Source organism: Anarhichas minor, unplaced genomic scaffold, assembly GCF_050575085.1.
Source record: "Anarhichas minor isolate MPS153535 unplaced genomic scaffold, ASM5057508v1 ptg000001l, whole genome shotgun sequence".
In the NCBI taxonomy this organism is placed as follows: Eukaryota; Metazoa; Chordata; class Actinopteri; order Perciformes; family Anarhichadidae; genus Anarhichas; species Anarhichas minor.
In genome coordinates, this window is record NW_027466447.1 from 2,308,012 (window position 1) to 2,325,718 (window position 17,707).

The 17,707-nt window shown below is 40.3% G+C and overlaps 2 protein-coding genes and 1 long non-coding RNA gene across 3 annotated transcripts; all 3 read left to right on the forward strand.

Annotated features, from left to right (window-relative positions):
• The first annotated feature begins 7 nt into the window (after positions 1–7).
• On the forward strand, positions 8–3,542 carry fbxo45 (F-box protein 45). The gene is made up of 3 exons (XM_076088031.1): positions 8–1,003; positions 1,996–2,352; positions 2,513–3,542. Exons 1-3 carry the CDS (start codon positions 677–679, stop codon positions 2,696–2,698), a joined length of 870 nt encoding a protein of 289 aa, XP_075944146.1. The 5' UTR covers positions 8–676; the 3' UTR covers positions 2,699–3,542.
• Positions 3,543–8,210: 4,668 nt separating this feature from the next.
• On the forward strand, positions 8,211–13,959 carry nrros (negative regulator of reactive oxygen species). The gene is made up of 3 exons (XM_076088256.1): positions 8,211–8,509; positions 9,961–10,075; positions 11,782–13,959. Exons 2-3 carry the CDS (start codon positions 9,974–9,976, stop codon positions 13,738–13,740), a joined length of 2,061 nt encoding a protein of 686 aa, XP_075944371.1. The 5' UTR covers positions 8,211–8,509; positions 9,961–9,973; the 3' UTR covers positions 13,741–13,959.
• Positions 13,960–14,568: 609 nt separating this feature from the next.
• Positions 14,569–17,328, forward strand: LOC142947100 (uncharacterized). Its single transcript, XR_012953247.1, has 3 exons — positions 14,569–16,152; positions 16,565–16,626; positions 17,048–17,328. It is a non-coding gene; the product is annotated as an uncharacterized LOC142947100 (long non-coding RNA).
• The last annotated feature ends 379 nt before the right edge of the window (positions 17,329–17,707 follow it).

Below are 17,707 nucleotides of genomic sequence, written 5' to 3' on the forward strand. Positions count from 1 at the left end.
CAATTCTATTCTGGTAACGTGTAGCTATTTGTTTTTCGTCTTTACACACTAAAGCATTTTTCTATCGAAACTGCCCCAATAGAAGCACAGTCTCTATAACGATTATTAATTTGACTAAACGACGTAACAAATCAGATACAATTATTTATTTGTTAGTAATGCAATTTGTATTGAGTACAGTGCCTTTATGATGTTTGTTTTCTTTGCCACACGGTTGCGACAATGTGACATAGCAACAATATGTAAGGTCCCTAAACCCTGCAACATTGTGGCAATTCTCCTTGAGCTCATTATTATGTCGACCATACGGTCCTTGCAGGCTATAGAAAATATTTGACGTTGGTAGGGCTTTCCTTTATCTGACAATTTATCATTACTGGATTTAGCTGATTATACTTAACAAATAATGTAAACAACATTTTTTCTAAATTAAATTAAAATTTTCTGTGACAGCACAACTATATGTATATTTGTTCTTCCAGGACCTTGACGCATCGCTTCCATTCAGCCATTGAACTGGGAAGAGTAGAGGGTCCATACTGTTGTGGTTATACTGCGACCTGTATGCGATTTTATAGGCAAAATGTTGCTATTTATCTTATATTAGGGTATCATTCTACGGTGTAAGGTGTAACTATTCGGTCGACTGGAGTCGTCGGTAAAGATCAGGGCCATAATGTCTGGAGCGGCCGGTGGGGGAGGAGGCTCCTCCTGTCAGGGCGCAGCAGCGGCAGCCAGTTGCAGCTCCGCCGGCTCTCCCTACGCTGCCGCAGCCGGAGGAGGCGCAGGGGTGGCCGGGAGGTTGCCAGCTCGGGTCCTGGAGCATGTTTTCTCGTACTTGGAGCTGACCGACTTGACGCGTTGCGCGTTGGTCTGCTGGCATTGGAACAACATGCTGGCGGATGAAAACAGCGAGGTGTGGCGCAGCCTCTGCAGCCGGTCCTTGAGCGATGAAGCTATGCGTTCTGACATCCTGTGCAACCTGCCCACCTACAAGGGGAAAGTAGGTTTACCAGCATACCGCTGTTGTCTCGGGTTAAGAGAACCGTGATTTGTGGCGAACCCCATTCAAATATCTGCCTGTTTAGTGCATACCTGTGCTCTGCAAACACCCTCACGTAACGTGACTGATGATGTGGTAAATTGTACACTGTCCTAAGGATACACCAATAAGCAATAATATTGTATGCCAGAAGACCTTATCGATTCGAGCTCGGTCTTTTGTAAACACATACAAAGTAACACTAATACATTTGTATGTTTTCTTAAAGCCCCGAATTAAATTGGCAGATTCTTAAATGGGCCTTGGTGTAAGGATTTGACAGGCTAAATCATGTGTTTTGTTGTCATTAGCTCACATTAGGTCATTGTATCCTATTTTATATCATGACCTAATAGAGAGGTTACTGTTACTGTTTATTATTGGATAATTCTGTGCACCATGTGCAAGGAAATAATAAGCCCCCTGTAAGAGAAATCTAAGAGCTGTCTCTGTATGAAAATTTGTGTCATGAAATTGTTGTTGATTTTCCATGGGAACCGAAACTACTTCAAGGAACTTTAAAAGGTCCTAGACCACAATCTTGGGAAATTAGTCTTTCAGATATTGATTAATTTTTCTCAAATTATAATAGCAGCCATAATTATTTTCTTATAAAACGAAGAAGACCTTACAGAAGCTTTGAGCTCTTAAGCCCTGATTGGTGCAATACATTCTGTCCTGCATGGTATCAAAGCCTAAGTCCATGACCATGTCTCACCTTGTTTATGTAGGCATCTATACAGCATATAGGATATGTTTCCCAGATCTTCAGTGTTCACCAACAAATACAATAGGGCTTTCCTTTTAACTGTAGCACCCAACAATTCCAAAATATTTTATATTTATTCATAATTATGATTTTTGAACCATTACACATAATTGCACTATAGGATTGTTCAAACCTAAATGTCTTTTCACTAAAGCTGTCGTCCCTGTCCAATCGTCCTCTACAGCTCAAGGCCTTTCAACATGCTCTGAGCACCCACGACTGCTCCCGCAATGTTTACGTGAAGAAGAACGGCTTCACCCTGCACCGCAACCCTATTGCCCAGAGCACGGATGGTGCTCGTGGCAAGATCGGCTTTTTGGAAGGGAGGCACGCCTGGGAGATCTGGTGGGAAGGCCCTCTTGGCACCGTCGCAGTGATAGGCCTTGCCACCAAGCGTGCGTCCATGCAGTGCCAGGGCTACCTGGCCCTGCTGGGCAGTGATGACCAGAGCTGGGGCTGGAACCTGGTCGACAACAACCTGCTTCATAATGGGGAGGTCAATGGAAATTTCCCCCAGTGTAACAATGCGCCAAAATATCAGGTAGGAGCCGGAGTCACATCTGTCGTTTGTACCCTCATATGATTTTAGATACTCCAAGAATAACTTGTGGAATGTATTGCCCTATTAGTTGTTGTTGTTTTTAAAATGTGTTATTTGTTATTTTTGTAATCCGGCAATGTGTAATTGTGTTTGTCCATAGATCGGGGAGAGAATACGAGTGATTCTAGACATGGATGACAAGACGTTAGCCTTCGAGAGGGGTTTTGAGTTTCTCGGTATAGCGTTTCGTGGACTGCCCAAAGCTTGCCTTTTCCCAGCTGTCTCCGCAGTATACGGCAACACCGAAGTCACCATGGTGTACCTGGGAAAACCTCTAGACGGCTAGATGCAAAGTAACCTGTGCCACCATTAAAACTAATAGGCCACTGGCGAGTGCAGGACTTTTTTTCTGTCAACAGACTGCAGACTGTGTTTGTTGCACCGTTTCAAAAGGTTTTGGAGACCAAGGGGTCATGTTCCTTCCCAAGCAGAATAACTATTCACACACACAAAGAGAACTGTTGGCATTTCTACTACAGCTCGACATGAGGAGTCAAACTACAGGGGAGAAGGAATGCGTGTCACAAAACACGTTTCTGTATCAGTGTGGAAGTGTCCACTTTTACAGTTTAGCTGCTGGACTGTTTTATTTACAGGATAGCGGAACATTATTTAAGTTCATGCGATTCGGACTAACAGTGCTGAACATTTGCGTGAGATTTTATGTCTGCTTAAATGAGGCCAAAACTATTGTAAACTGTGGCAAATACTCTCAGACATTGTTTTTAACAAGTGAAACAGTGGTTGTTATCGATGGCTATCTGTTGTATGAGTTAAAGGAAACAGCTCATCATGGATTAACGCAGTTTAACTATAATCGATGGCTGGAGTATAATAGTTATATGCCAAATCAATGTGACCTGATCGCTATAGGCAAACATAGAGGACATGCGGACCAACTGTCATGCATGTGCATGGATAATGGCGTAAAGACTATAACACCTGTCCAGTAATGGCGGAAACTATAGCTGTATCATGTTTATGTGCGTCCTTTTTAATGTGCTACTGTAGTATTACACACTATTTATTTCTTGGTTTTTATCTATGGTACTATAGATGCTGTATGGTAATAAGGCCTGAAAATAAAGTCTACATGATGCCACTCTTATAATAAAGAAGGTTTGATGTTTCATGCCTGCTTATCCACGGCTGTCCAACTACATTACATGTTTCCAGCCCCATGTTATGTTAACCAGCCACGTTCATTTGATGTTTTTGGAGGCTGTAAAGACAATGCTGCAGGAAGACTGCATAGTGTTGCTGTCCTTTGGAAAAAAACATGCATCTCCAAAATTTGGCATTTTGAAGTATGAACTGTTCCTAAAACTGAATACATGGCTGTTTTGGAGTTCCAGTACATTGTTTTCAAAAACAGCGATATGAAATGTATGGTTAACTGCATTAGTTATTGGTCTGTGTATGAAGTGCAGAGCGTAAAGGACACATTATCACGTATACAAGATTAACCATGCATCATACGGACAGGTTGCTAATGTGGTATGGATGAAGTGCACAATAATATAGGCAGTTCATAGTATACACCACGCAAAGTGACGATGCATGAGAAGCATTCCAAGTCAAGGCTGTCCATTGAGCTCTTACTGTAGGTGTTGCTGCATGTCACTACGTGTGGATCAGCGATATCCTGAAAAAGAATCTGTGCTCGGTGTGGTGGAAAATAATATTTTTAACCTCCCGGTGAGAAATAACCGAGATGAGAAAACTCTTAAATATAAAAACATATTTATTGAACAGACACTAATAATAATTCAGCTGAATGGATAGAGCTTTTTCCCCACAGATGGTTCGGAGCAAAACAGCGTATATATGCACATTATCTCGTCTCCTCTCCCTTCACCCCCCCCCCCTCGCAGATGTCGTCCTCTGTCTGCCACTGCACCCACCAAGGCCACGTTCCCAGCCTTTTCGTGGGAAGAGGGTTAGGTGGTGAGATCAGGATGACACTACAGCCAGCCAGAAATGCTAAAATACCTTTAAGTGGTGAGATCATTTATTATTAGCTTTTTAATGAGTCTGGTTGGCCTCATCTGCATATGCAGGTTTAAGCGATACAAGTTATCTAAAAGAACCATATGATACATTTCCACAACACTCGGCAGTCATCTTTTCCCCTGGATCAATAGAAGTGTGGATATGGAAACATATTGCTGTTATGGCCAGAAATATCAGCTATTAAGGCGCACTTGACACTGATGGCCTTTCTATCGTAGAGAACAGGAAGTTACACGGCTACGTATTAAGTTTAACTTTACAGTCAGACAGCCTTTTTAATGAAGAGATTAATACCTGACCTTTGTCCTAATAGCCTCTAAGTTTTTGGCGCATTTCATATCAGACATGAGGAATATTTATTTACAATGTAGAGACCTATTTATGCACAATTTTGTTTTTAATCTACTGTAAATGCATGCATTTTTAGCCAGATTAGCGGTTTGGCTCAAGGAGTGGCAACGTTGGTAATCCCCTGACATTTTTATTGCGCTATCAAGAGGTTGACATTTTTTAGATGATGGATTTCCACAGACGTGTGTCCACACCTGGCCTGATTTTTGCTGCTGGAGGATCATATACACTACAAAACTGTGTGACAATGACATTACAGGAAAAAGACTCACAAAATTACAACAATATATGCCCAAAACAGGAAAACTGTATGAGCAGAGCAACAGTCTGCCCTCAGCAACAATAGCTAGAAGATTGCATCAGGATGTTTCCTTGGACAGAATATGGCCTAAAAATAATTGACACCCAAAAACTGAACACTTTAAGCTCCACATAGCATTTATTGCAAACCATGCAGTTTTAAAAGTGCAAGATCCGCGATCGGGAGCATTTCGTTAACATAAACAACATGCACCACCCACAAAAACTCAACCTTCATCAACAGGAAATAGAAGAAAAATACATCACAGCACTGGACACACTGTTCTGCTTCGGTTCTGCGGATCTCAGAGGATAACTTCAGTAAAATTAATGATTGAATGTGCTGCCAATGCTAAGAGGTATGTCTGCCTATTTGGCCCTTTCTCTTTGAATTCCCCAGAGTCTGCGTATCACCTAAAACAGAGCAGTATCTCTAGTCTGTCCTGTTCTGACCCTGAACGTCTGTTTGCCAGACTGTCGGTCTCTCCACCCTTGATCGTTTATTACTGCCTGTCTGTCAGTCAGTCAGTCACTCTACCTGTTGGTCTGCTTTTCATCCTGACTGTGTTTCTAACTGCATTATCTGTCTACCAGCACAACAGCTTATTACAGAAACCATAGCTGGCTGTCTCTAAAAATCATCTTCTGTTGTTCTGTATATTATCCCATGGGTTTACATCTGCAATACCAGTTTCAAATGTGCAATATATCCTGTCTCCACAAGGCGGCAGTAATCCCCTCATGCATGTCATGCCTTACAGCATAGAACATCCTGGTCATGTGCACCATGAAATCTCAAGAGAATAGATGTGCCCCACCTAACGTTTCATTATGAATCAAACTTTTCATTGCATTTAGTTTTCATTAACCTGCAGCAGTGGATTAAGTTTTATGGTTAAACAACATCTTAAGATATTACAGAACAAACGATGTACGCTAGAAAGATTAGGATGAAGAGAGTTACATTCATATCTCTTGTAGAATCTACCGTTTACTGATGGTTGATCAACAAAAAAAATGAAACCTGAGACATAGGAATCATATGAGTATTTATCCTCATATTTGGTAACGTGATTCCTCAGTGCTGTGGTGTTTTTTTACTACAGGATTTTAGTTGCCCACATCCTCACTCACCTATGAGACTTTACACCCCAACTGCCACATCACCTCCTCAGCTCTTTGTATCATGTATTAATATGTCCTCGAACAGACAAATAGTAGTGCTTGTGCTCATACTTCTGCTGCACATATTTTCACCACAAGTCCAGTTTGAGAGCTACTTTCCATCTGTCTGCTTAGAATATAAGAATAAAACAAGTGATGCATGCTGATCTACAGCTGGAAGAGGTCATGCTGGTTTATAGAGCTATTTAACACAGGTGAAGTTACACCCGATGTAACCCGACCCATCAGCCATGTTTCTGCTGCCCAAAACGGACACACTGGCTCTAGAAGGGCCATTCGCCTTTTCACGTTTTCACGTTTTTACGTTGGCCACCATAGTTCTCCTACACGCTTTGCACACGGAAGAAGTTTCAGTCGATTGCAATCTGCAATCTCACCGCTAGATGCTGCCAAATCCTACACACTGCACCTTTAATGTTTCCAATCTTTGGGCTCACTCATTTGACATGAAGGTAGAACACCCCTGTATCAGTTTCTAACCGTCTAAACCTCTCTTGGCTAGTTATAGAAAATGACCCCAAATAATAATTCCCAGGCTTATAATTATCAAATCTTTAATCATAAATAAAAGAGCTCTTCCACTTCAACCGGACAAACACTTCGGTCATTCATAAAGGTTTACCCACCCAGAATACTTATCGTATTTGTGACGCCACATGGTTGAAAAAAAAGATTAATTGTGTGGTATTAAAATGGACAAATAGAGGTCTCATCAAAGTATGAAGTTTATTAAGACAAGAGCGTCTGTGTCTTAGCCGTCTCTGCTGAGTGCAGGGAGGAATTGAAGTTATAGGGTGAAGATAACACCAAGGTCACAGAAGTAGCAAAAGAGAGTGCATCAGAATTGAAACTTTCTCTCATAACGTGCATTCTTGTGTGTGCACAAGATCCAAACGAGGGCCCACTCTTAAAAACAAAAAATTTAAATAAATCACAGTGAACCTTTAAAGGTGCTAAATTCAAAATGTAGAGCATTAACATAGCATCAATCAACTATTTGCTCTGTCAAGATATAGAGGAGTAATGTCTACCTGAGCAGAGAATGAAGTCAGTCTCCCTCTGTGGCCTCGGTGCTCCAGTGGGCCCACAGTGAACCTTATGTTTACACTCTTTTAATTAAACGTTTCAGAATAGGATTAGATACATTAATTGTAACATTTTTTACATTTTTATAACCAGTTGATAGGCTTTGTCTCAGACGTTTTACCCATATAGTGTGAGGATCGTCACACAACCGAGACAATCCACCTCAACATGGAGTCCCGGATCAGAAAATCCTGTCGCCACCCAAACTTACAACAGAGCCAGAAGTGAGAGCTGGAGATGTCCTGTATGAAAACAGGAAGAAATCACCAACAAATCAACTCTACAAGGATGCCACCATCACTTCCTGATTCCTATTCCCTATTCTCTCACCCATGGGTAACTTGTGAGGAGAAAGAAGTTAACAAGCAGATTTAACAAAGTTAAGAGTACCAAAGAAAGAGTGATAGAAACACATGCATGAAAGCAGACCAACAGGTAGACAGACAGTCAGTGTTTAAGGAACTTGGTTACTTAAAGTAGCCATGTTGGAAACATATTAGTATTGAAAGTAGAACATTAGAGTACATTATTCACTTAGAATATGCTGCAGTGAATTTGGTTGTGCTGAAAAGCGGGCCATGGATCAATGTTACCTTGGCCCAGAACCATTGTGACCCTTCAATACTTCACACTTGAAACTTTTTGAAACTACATCTGTGTGTTTTGTAATGGCTGTTGCAGTGACAGGCCGAATATCGGGCAGGAAGGGCGTGTGTGTCGAGTGGTTTCCTCTCTCATAGGTTGGCTGATCAGAACAAGCCGAGGGTGTGAAGGGTGTGTTCTTGTTAGGTTTTTGTGGTTGCAGTTGCGCTACCAATCGTAGTTGCCTGCACACCATGATCACTTTCATGGTGTTTGTGTGACAGGGTGTGTGAAAAAAAAATTGTGCTGTGCTGGTTGAGAGCTGTTGAGCCTGCACTCGCCTTCCTGTGGCCCCCGGGCTTGAGAACCTCTTTCTGATTGCAGCTTGTCCATGTGACTCTGGTTTCCGTTGCTTGCCTGCTTCCGCGACTAGTAAAAAGAGTCATCAGTGCTTCAGTCAGAAGAAGGAAGGCAGCTGAACCTCACACACGAGAACACTCTCTGCAACAGCAAGTCAACCAGCGATATGGTCAGGGGATCAACCGTCAGTGGCTTGGGAAATCCACATCTAACCACCAGCGTAAGTAAATGCACTGTGCATTAGTTTAGTACTGCAGTATGCAGTGTGCTAAAAGAAGCAAAAAAACATGCTTTGTCTTAAATAAGAATGTTGAGTTTTGGTCTTTTGCACAAGATATCATATTGATCTACTTATTTTGTGCATACTTGAAACCTGCTAGTACTGTATAGCATGTGCTTAAGTCTTGTTACAACACATGTCAACATAAAAATGTAGTTTTCAATGTTTATTAGTGTTGCATAATGAGTCAATAGTAATGTTACCAAATTGCTTGGTATTGAATTTGAGTAATGTCGCTGAGTTATGGATTGCCCACAATTAGAACTTAACATTTTGAAAAAACAAATCTCACTTTAATAATGCTGATTTTCAGTTTCACTCTATGCATGTTTAATTAAAATATCACACATTTTACCATTATTCTAATGAATGAAAAGCGTATGCTGTCTTTTTGAGCTATCCTTATGTGATATTATGTCAGTATCAAACACTGGGTGGATCAGTCACAAACTGGCCAGTAACACTCAGAAAAGAGAGATTAGTATTCTGCAAAACTGTTTGTACACAACAATGTAGTCAACTACCGTCAGATAAGCTATTCATTTGAACAGTTAAAAAAAAGAACAGAAAAGTGATAAGAACAGTGATAAAATGTTATATATAAAATTATAAAAATTTTGATATAAAAGTAAAAACTAGACAACATCGTATACTTCATAAATCCACTAAAATACAAAGTGTATGCGTACAAGCCAAAAAAGGAACATAAGGCCTCCATATCCAGCATGCGTCACGCAGTGGTTTGAATTGAAATTAGGGAAATTTGACCAAAATGCCCTGCTGCTATATTCAGTAGAAAATACAATATTACAGAAAAGAAATTCACACATTAACATCATATTAATCAACTCCAACTTCTTTCATCGTGTTTGGTCAACCAGACACAACAGAAATGAAACACAGATTTCATGTTGCAGACACGTGTAATGTGAAAGCCCCGTTCACACGTTTGTCAAGTCTAACATATACGGTTAGGATACAACAGGTGAAATCATTTGCTCACCGCTACAGAAATGTTTAAGTTGTGACTCAATACAAATTTTAACTGAAAATCATCACTCACAATATGAATGTTTTTGGCACGAGTAGTTAATTATATATCTGCCAGTCCACTGCATTGACCTCCAACACATTAATGTCAAGCTGCCGTCTCGCTCTCCTAGTTTGATAATCCATTTACAGCGGAGGGATTGATTTACCCAATTTTGCATGCCTGTAGACGTGGTGTCATGGTGCTCGTTCCAAAATGTCATACCATGCTCATCATCACATGCAAATCAAGGCTACTGCATATACTCACGGACTGATTAAGTTGAATCACCTATAGTCAGCACATGTCTGTGTTGATCAATAAGCATCCTCCCTCTCTCCTTCTATCACCTTGTCAACAGTGAGGATGTTAAAATGCCAGTCCACGGGCTCACTCCCATCCTGCTCTGCTTGTTACCCATGTGGAGAATCCTGACGCCGGTCTCAAGTCATCCACAACACAGCCAGTGCCAGCTGGTAAGACGTCTCATTTTAACTCAGCTCCACATAATAAAAAGCTCCTCTCTTGAGGATGACACCCTGTGGCTCAATGAGATTACCTGTATTAATAAAGGTTAAATTAAGAGATTCCTTTGGGATTAATACAGTTCTATCTTTTCTTATCTTAAATAAAAAAAAAAAGCACAACTCAAAACGAACTGAGGTCTCAGGAACATTGGTGGAGTAAGACAAATGTCCCACTGGTAGGTAACCTCAGATGTATTTTGTTGAGAAAAGATAAGCATTTTGCATTGCAACACTGTCCTCTGATGCTGCATTCAGTTGTTGTGAAAACATGATAACTGAGAATAAAAATGGTCACATGAACATCCTGCAGGACATGACATTTTGTGAGGATATTTTGAGTGCTCCGACATTTCCCACTTTGTCTCATCAGGAAGGCAAATTGAGTAATTTAATCCATAAATAATCCATCAAAGCTGTTAGTCCACTGTATTAAATTATTTGTTATTTTCACACTAAAACCAACTTTCTAACAAGCCATACTGTTAGCGATCATTTAACAATGTCATATTTACAACATTGGATTTAATGCACTATTGTAGTGGAAGTACACATTATTGATTACTTTTTCACTTTCTAAACAGACATGAAGTCTGCATTTGTCAAAGTGAATACATTTTTAATTGTCTTCTTAATAAATTAAGTAGCTAGCTAAAAAGTTTTCACAACCTGACAACCCCCACATGTCTCTTAATAATGATTTATTACTGATATATTAAGAAGTAATTAGTCAGTTGAGAAACACTACTAAAGACTTTTTCTGATGTGATCAAAGTGCAGCTGAAAAGTGGCATCCAGAAGAGAAAATATATTAGCTGGTTTATTAAAACTGAAACGTTTTTGATGAATTGTCAGTTATATTAATAGTATAAAGAAAATATCTACAACTACTGTGTGAGTAAGAGTGCCTAAAGGGCGTGTTTAAAATATATATATATTTTTTGTTTATAATTTGTTTTTTTATCAACGCTGTGAGTTAAAGAGCAGTTCTTATGCAAAACTAATTCTAAAAAATAAAAAAATAAAAAACTGTCAAGTGACCAACGAAAATGTTCAATTGTGCTTTGAGCTTAACGCTAACATCGGCATGCTAAAATGTTCACAGTAACAATGGTAACGTTGATGCAAGTAATATTTATCAAGTTCACCATCTTAGTTTAGCCTAGTGCTAATTAGCACTAAAAACAAAGCACAACTGATGCTGAATGCCATTAGTTTTGCAGGTATTTAGTCAAAAGTCAAAAGTCAAGTAAAGTATTGGGCACCAAAGTCATTTGAATTCATTCTTTAGTGACCTCGAGTGTGTGTAGCAAATTTAATCTCAATCCATTCAACAGCTTTTGATTAATTTCACTCTGTACAAAAGTGGTGAGTCAACCGACCGACAGACCGAGGTCCATGTTGTTGCTAAAAACAAAAAAAAGAAAGCCCATATTAAAATTCTGACGTTAGATAAAGAGATATGAGAGGTTAAACAATCCCTCCAAAAAAGGAAGCTTGTTGATGTAAACCCACAAAAGAGTAAATTCAGCCTGATGATTTTTGCTCAGGAACCTTGCAGTATTTCTAAAAAAAATGTAAACATTTCTTTCCCACAAGGAGACATACAATAAACAAACCCACAAACTTAAAGCTATCTGCTCTCCTTCTCTCTGCAGATACAAAGAACGGCTCTCTGCAACAATGGCAAGCTCTCCTCTGTGCCTGCTGGACTGCCCGACAACTTAGAGGAGCTTCAGCTCAACTACAATCACATTCAAACACTACAGGACAACTCTCTCCTCCGTTACCCCTCACTAAACACCCTGAGTTTAGCTTGTAATAGTTTGGAAAAATTAGAATCAAACACTTTTCAACACTCAAAATTGTTAGTAAGCCTCAATTTAGCAAACAACAATCTTCATATTGGCTGCCAAGAAACTAGCCACGCATTAAAGACTCTACCCAGGCTTAGAGCTCTGGATCTCTCCGAGAATGTGCTCGAGGACGAAATGGTGGCCACTCTTCTCCAAAATCTGACATCCCTGGAGTACCTCAATCTTTCTGGAAACTTATTGCAAAGACTCGATGAGACGTCATTCAGAAATCTTCACCAACTCAAAGAACTCGACCTACAGAGAAACATCATGTACGAGATTGATGGCGCTTTCGACGGCAATCCAAAGCTCCAGCGGCTCAACTTGGCCTTCAACTATCTGCTTTGCCTGACAGACTTTCATATGACCCAGATGGTGGTCCTCAACGCCAGCCACAACTTCATTGAGTGGTTCGTCACCAGACCAGACCTTAACGACACTTTTCAGCTAGAGACACTTGATCTATCAAACAACAAAATGCTCTTCTTTCCTTTCTTGCCCAACCACAGCCACCTGAGGAATCTTTACCTATCCCACAACAGCGTTAGCTTTTACGAACACTTGGCAGACAACAGCACATTCCTGAACTCCACCTCAACTGTTGAGTTCTACAACATGAAGAAGTACATGGGCAACGTGACGGCTCAGCTGTGGAACGAGAGCCTTTACGGGGACATCTCCTCTCTAGAGATTTTGGACCTAAGAGGAAACCAGGTGAGGTATTTTCCTGAAGGATTCATCCAGAAAATGCCTGCCCTGTCTAGACTTCAAATGCACACGAACTGTCTGGAAACCTTAAATCTAGCGTCGGAACAGTTCTCTGGCAGCTTGTACGAGTTGGACCTTAGCAACAACAGGCTGAACCAGATCGTTGCAGATAGAAGTACGCTGACCGCTCTTGGCAATCTGACGTACCTTAACCTTAGTTTGAACAATCTTGAGCGGTTACCCTCGGGTTTATTTTCCTCATTGCCAAGCCTCAGGTCAGTGGATCTCAGTTACAACAACGTTGACATTTGCCGTGCCGAGGAAGCTGAGACCAGTACAGACACTAGCTCAGCTTGCGCAGATTGGAAAGACATTGCATCCCTAATGCAGCTTTACCTTAAGGGATGCAACCTTACAATAATTCCATCGTCTGCGTTCACTGGGTTGTCTCTAACGCACTTGGAACTGTCCGACAACCCTGGACTCATTGTCCAAGAATCAATACAAAGTCTCAGCAGAACATTGCAGCATCTAGGTTTAGGAAACACTCAAATACAAGATTTAGACTTCTCCCATTTACACAGTCTTGAGTCTCTGAACATTTCAAGGAACTCTCTTGGCTATCTTCCCCCTTCACTTCTAAATCTTGACCTGAAAGTGCTGGATTTGAGGGACAACAGACTGTCCACTATTCCCTCTAGTCAGGCAAACGCATTAGCCCCCAAACTGCACACTGTTTTTCTCACAGGAAATCCGTTCAACTGCTGCCAAACTGAATGGTTCAGGACATTTGAAACAACAAAGACAATCAATATGGTCGGACGATCAGACATTGAATGTGAAGATGTCATCCAAATGACACACAGAGTGGAGCGCTACCAGACATTTTTTTGTTTGGAGAAAGATGGGGAATCTATAATCTGGTATCTTCTGCTTTTTGTACCCATCTGTCTTTTTTTTGTGGGCATTTTGATCATTGTTCTGCTCACCTTCAAGCCTAAAATGCTACAAAAGTCAATCAAAAAGAATTGTTTGAAGCCTACATCTTACTGATACTTTATAAACCTTAAACAAATGTGTTTTGTACAGTGTAGTATTGACAAATGTAACTGAATGTATGTTGGCAATAAATTCAATTAATTGTAAAACTGTCTACAACAATGAAGGAACAATTCTATGATATCTATTCAAGTAAGGGGGCATTAACTTTTTGGTAATGATGTGCTGTTGACGTGCGATTAAAATAACCAGACCCCTTGCCCGATATAACAATGTGGCTGCGTTCTTGTGTGTGTGTGTGTGTGTGAACATATGCAGAAGTAGTGTGATGCAAGTTGTTGCGATAAGCAGCAGAGGAAACATGAAATTTCCTGTTTTGCTAAGATGTGCAGGAACTGCCCAGTTCAGAATCTCAAAGAGGAGGGGTATGAGGTTTCCTTCCCATCATGGGGACACAGATGCAACATAGGCATGAACTTTTAGTGTGTCAGAACAGCTATCATAATAAACCTTACAATCCCTTTTTTGTTTTACAGTTACAGTTGCACAGTATGTGTGTTGTTTCTCAGGAGTCGGAGGCTGGTAGATCAGTGTGTCGCTGTGCACGGTGCAGAAGGCCTAACCAGAAAGTAACCAGAATACCGCTGTGGTGATGCTCAGGGTCATGGTGGTTGGAACATAAAAAAGAGAAACCGGAGTAAAGCTGTGCCAAAGCCAAGAAACTTCATAATTTTTACATATCTTTTATGACAAAGTCATCAGAGTCAAAACTTGTTTTTTTTTGGTGTTCATCTGCAGAGCAGGGAGGATACGTTCTGAGCATGCACATGGGTTCAACTCAGGGCAGCAGCTGACTACAGGTGGAGGAACAGACTTGTGAGTTGAAGGTTTCTGTTTGAACATCTTTAACCAAAATGAAGTGAAGAATAAGTAGTAAAACAATGACTCATCTTGCACTTCTTAATTTATTTCAACTTGAAACCAGTGTTAGTCTACTTGAAGCAAAAGTAGCAAATATCTTGCTGGTAAGGTACAAATTGAGGTTTTCAGTTTCTATCAGGAAATTAACAGCAGGTTCTGACAAAGCGGCTCAAGAGTCTGATCCTATTGGGAAAGACTTGACGTCAAGAATTCATCATTTGCGGAAGGCCCTTTTCCACTGGTCACAGATTGTTGACCAAGGGGAATTTCATTTGATTACTCAGCTATATCAGGTCAGAAGTTAGAAGACAACTATATAAAATAGGTTAGAGGACATTCACACAACACGGCAGCCAAACTTTGATAACTTTGTATCTAACTTATGGTATGTTATGTGTATAAATGCAATACATGTGATTGCACAAGCCATATTCAGTGGTGGCTGGGGAGAAAACATAAACATAAATATGAATTATATCACCACCCAGTCAACTTTGTAGTGTGGACATAGCACAGCAAATTTGCAAAGCACACATAAATAGAGCGGATTTGTTATTGCAAAACAACCAGCTGTGGGTTAGGGGTCCGCACTTAAAGTGAACAACCAAATATACACCACAATACTCTAAGCAATGCAGCTCAGTGGTCACAGTTTCTCACAGAACAATGCAAAAGTAAATGGAGAAGTGAAATTTGAGCTTAAGTGGTCAAATGTGATTCTTTCGTGTAGCATTCTGACAGCGTGCGAGTACTGTGGTACATCTGAGCTAGATCTATACTGCCCCCCCCCCCCACAGCAAAAGTGCCTTATTTGATTTGATGCCCCTTTAGTAGATCAAATGTATTGCAAGATAACACGAAAGAAAATTAATCTTGTCAGGCTTCAAGTAATGCTTTAGTGTCCAGCCAGCCAGTGACCGGACCAATCAGCATCCTGTGAGGAGCTACTGGGCGACTGTTCGTTCTAAACAATAATGGTGGTTCCTTAAGAGGTTAGCGTAGCTGCAATAGCATCAGTTATAGCAGAACTGGAGTGTGTTTCTTTATTGAAAGAAGAGCAAAGAAGCTTTCTGCACGCTGGTGCCCCACCACATGCATTCCGTGCCCTCTTTTATTTATGTATACAGTATATATATATATGCACAAATTGCAGCTGAGCCTGATTGGAATATCAGAACATCATTAGTATTGCAAGTATTTGGGCGTAAATCACCAACTGTCTCAAAAAACTAGCATTGCCATCCATAGAGCCTAGTCACTGGCATGGCATGGCTAAAAAAAACAACCACACAGTCTGTTCAGTAGAGACAATTTGTCTTTGACAGTGATAATATGGTGGCTACTTGTTACAGTGTGAACCAGCATCCTCAGCAAACACATCAGATAAGCAGCAGTTTATCTTCTCGCTTCACTTTTTTACCCAGTTTTTTTTTTTGCCAAAAAAAAAACCACTGCTTGATTTTGCACCCAAACTCTTTTGGCCCTCGAACAGACTCGTAGCTGTCAAAAGGAATGTAGAACTGCCTGATTTGAAGTTGTTAATATGTGAGTATGAAAGCCTTGTTCAAGATGAATCACAAAAAACTGTCATTTTGCTTTTTTCCCCTTAAAATCAAGTGAACGCCTATTTTAGGACGCCTAAAATGGCAGATGTCAAGTATTTTCTGTGCAACATACGAAAGAAAATTAGGACTGATGAAAGAGGAAGTGTTTCTTTCTCAGGATCACTCATCTGATCTGTGAACTGGTTTAAGGCTTACTTTATCTAAGCAAGTGGGGTTATCTTTAGACAGATAAAGAAAAGTCAGGTTTCAGAATACTGTGCAACTGAAATGTCCACAGCTGAGGTTTTATGAGGTCCAATGTTAGCCTCAAATACATGATTTCTTGGTCTTTACTCTATATTTTTGTTTGGTGTACAAACACTTAAGGATATTTTTCTCCATTGTGCTTTCAGGCTTTACCTTTCAATATCGTACTCTTTTGGAAAATGGTAACACAAGCTACTGTAGGTCAAAGGTTAGTGGTTAATGTGACGCTGATGGCCGCATGTCAAAAAAGCAAATTATTATCCAATGTAAGCTGACGTACAGGCAGCTTCTTAGTCAACAGGCAGTTTGCAAAACTTGACTTCCTCTTAACCCTTCCTGCTCTTATGACAGGCGACGATGGGCGCTTTGCACTGGACTTATCGTTTAGCCAGGAAGCCTTTCATATCAGTTGTTAACCGTGTAACTGCATCAAGACTGCTAAAAGTGACTAATGAAAGCATTTGAGTGTGAAAAAAACAAGATTTCACTGTATGTTTTACAGGCTCATTTTATTAAGGTCACTGTATAGAGCCTACCCAGAACAGGGTTCCTTGGAAATCTTTTAAATCTGCAAATTAAGAGATTCTGTCAAACTGGGTCAGATTTTTGAGATGTTTTCTGGTCCACAGCTGCTGGCACTGCAGCATGAAGATCCACTGGGAGTTGTGGAAGTCACTGGGGATCGGGCCAGGAGAGAGCCCAAGACAACAACTGGGTAGAGGGAATCTACTCTTCTGCTCACCAAATTCTCTTTGAATGAGTCAACATTGAGAAAATATTTTGTGAATCACTTTAAAATAGAGCTGCTTTTGGATGAAGCAAGACAAATCATCAGAAGAATAAGCGTCCATTCAGAAGTGTCATCCATATCATAATAAACAGCCTTTTGATCATGGTGGGCATGACTTCAGTCAGAGTGCATCTGTTTATCTTCTTTCACGTCTCCCACCACTACTGTAGAAACCCTTTGTCGGTGTTAAAATTAAAAACTTTACCTTTTAGACTCAACATTTTCTTTAAGATCTAGAGTAGATTATTGAAGGTTTGACATGAAAGTGCTTTACTGAGAACTAATGAGAAAATGGTTTTGGAAATTGACCTGTAAGAGTACTAAATATAATTATTTTCCTTGAAAATGGTTAATTCCAGTTTCCTCTTGGTTTTTGTCCTACAGTATTAGTATGTTCATGTTTAGTCCTTTAATGACATTTAGCACTATATCACTGGGTCTAAAATGGCAGCTTTCAAAGGTGTTCATGCATTACATGACATTTACTTTCTCTAGCTCA

What these genes read in the sequence shown, in the direction of transcription:
- fbxo45 (XM_076088031.1), top strand. Translation starts at nt 677, where the DNA reads ATGTCTGGAGCGGCCGGTGGGGGAGGAGGCTCCTCCTGTCAGGGCGCA. An exon ending in TGCCCACCTACAAGGGGAAA is followed by an intron (nt 1,004 to 1,995) that starts GTAGGTTTACCA and finishes CGTCCTCTACAG; the next exon opens with CTCAAGGCCTTTCAACATGC. An exon ending in ACAATGCGCCAAAATATCAG is followed by an intron (nt 2,353 to 2,512) that starts GTAGGAGCCGGA and finishes GTTTGTCCATAG; the next exon opens with ATCGGGGAGAGAATACGAGT.
- nrros (XM_076088256.1), top strand. Translation starts at nt 9,974, where the DNA reads ATGCCAGTCCACGGGCTCACTCCCATCCTGCTCTGCTTGTTACCCATG. An exon ending in AACACAGCCAGTGCCAGCTG is followed by an intron (nt 10,076 to 11,781) that starts GTAAGACGTCTC and finishes TTCTCTCTGCAG; the next exon opens with ATACAAAGAACGGCTCTCTG.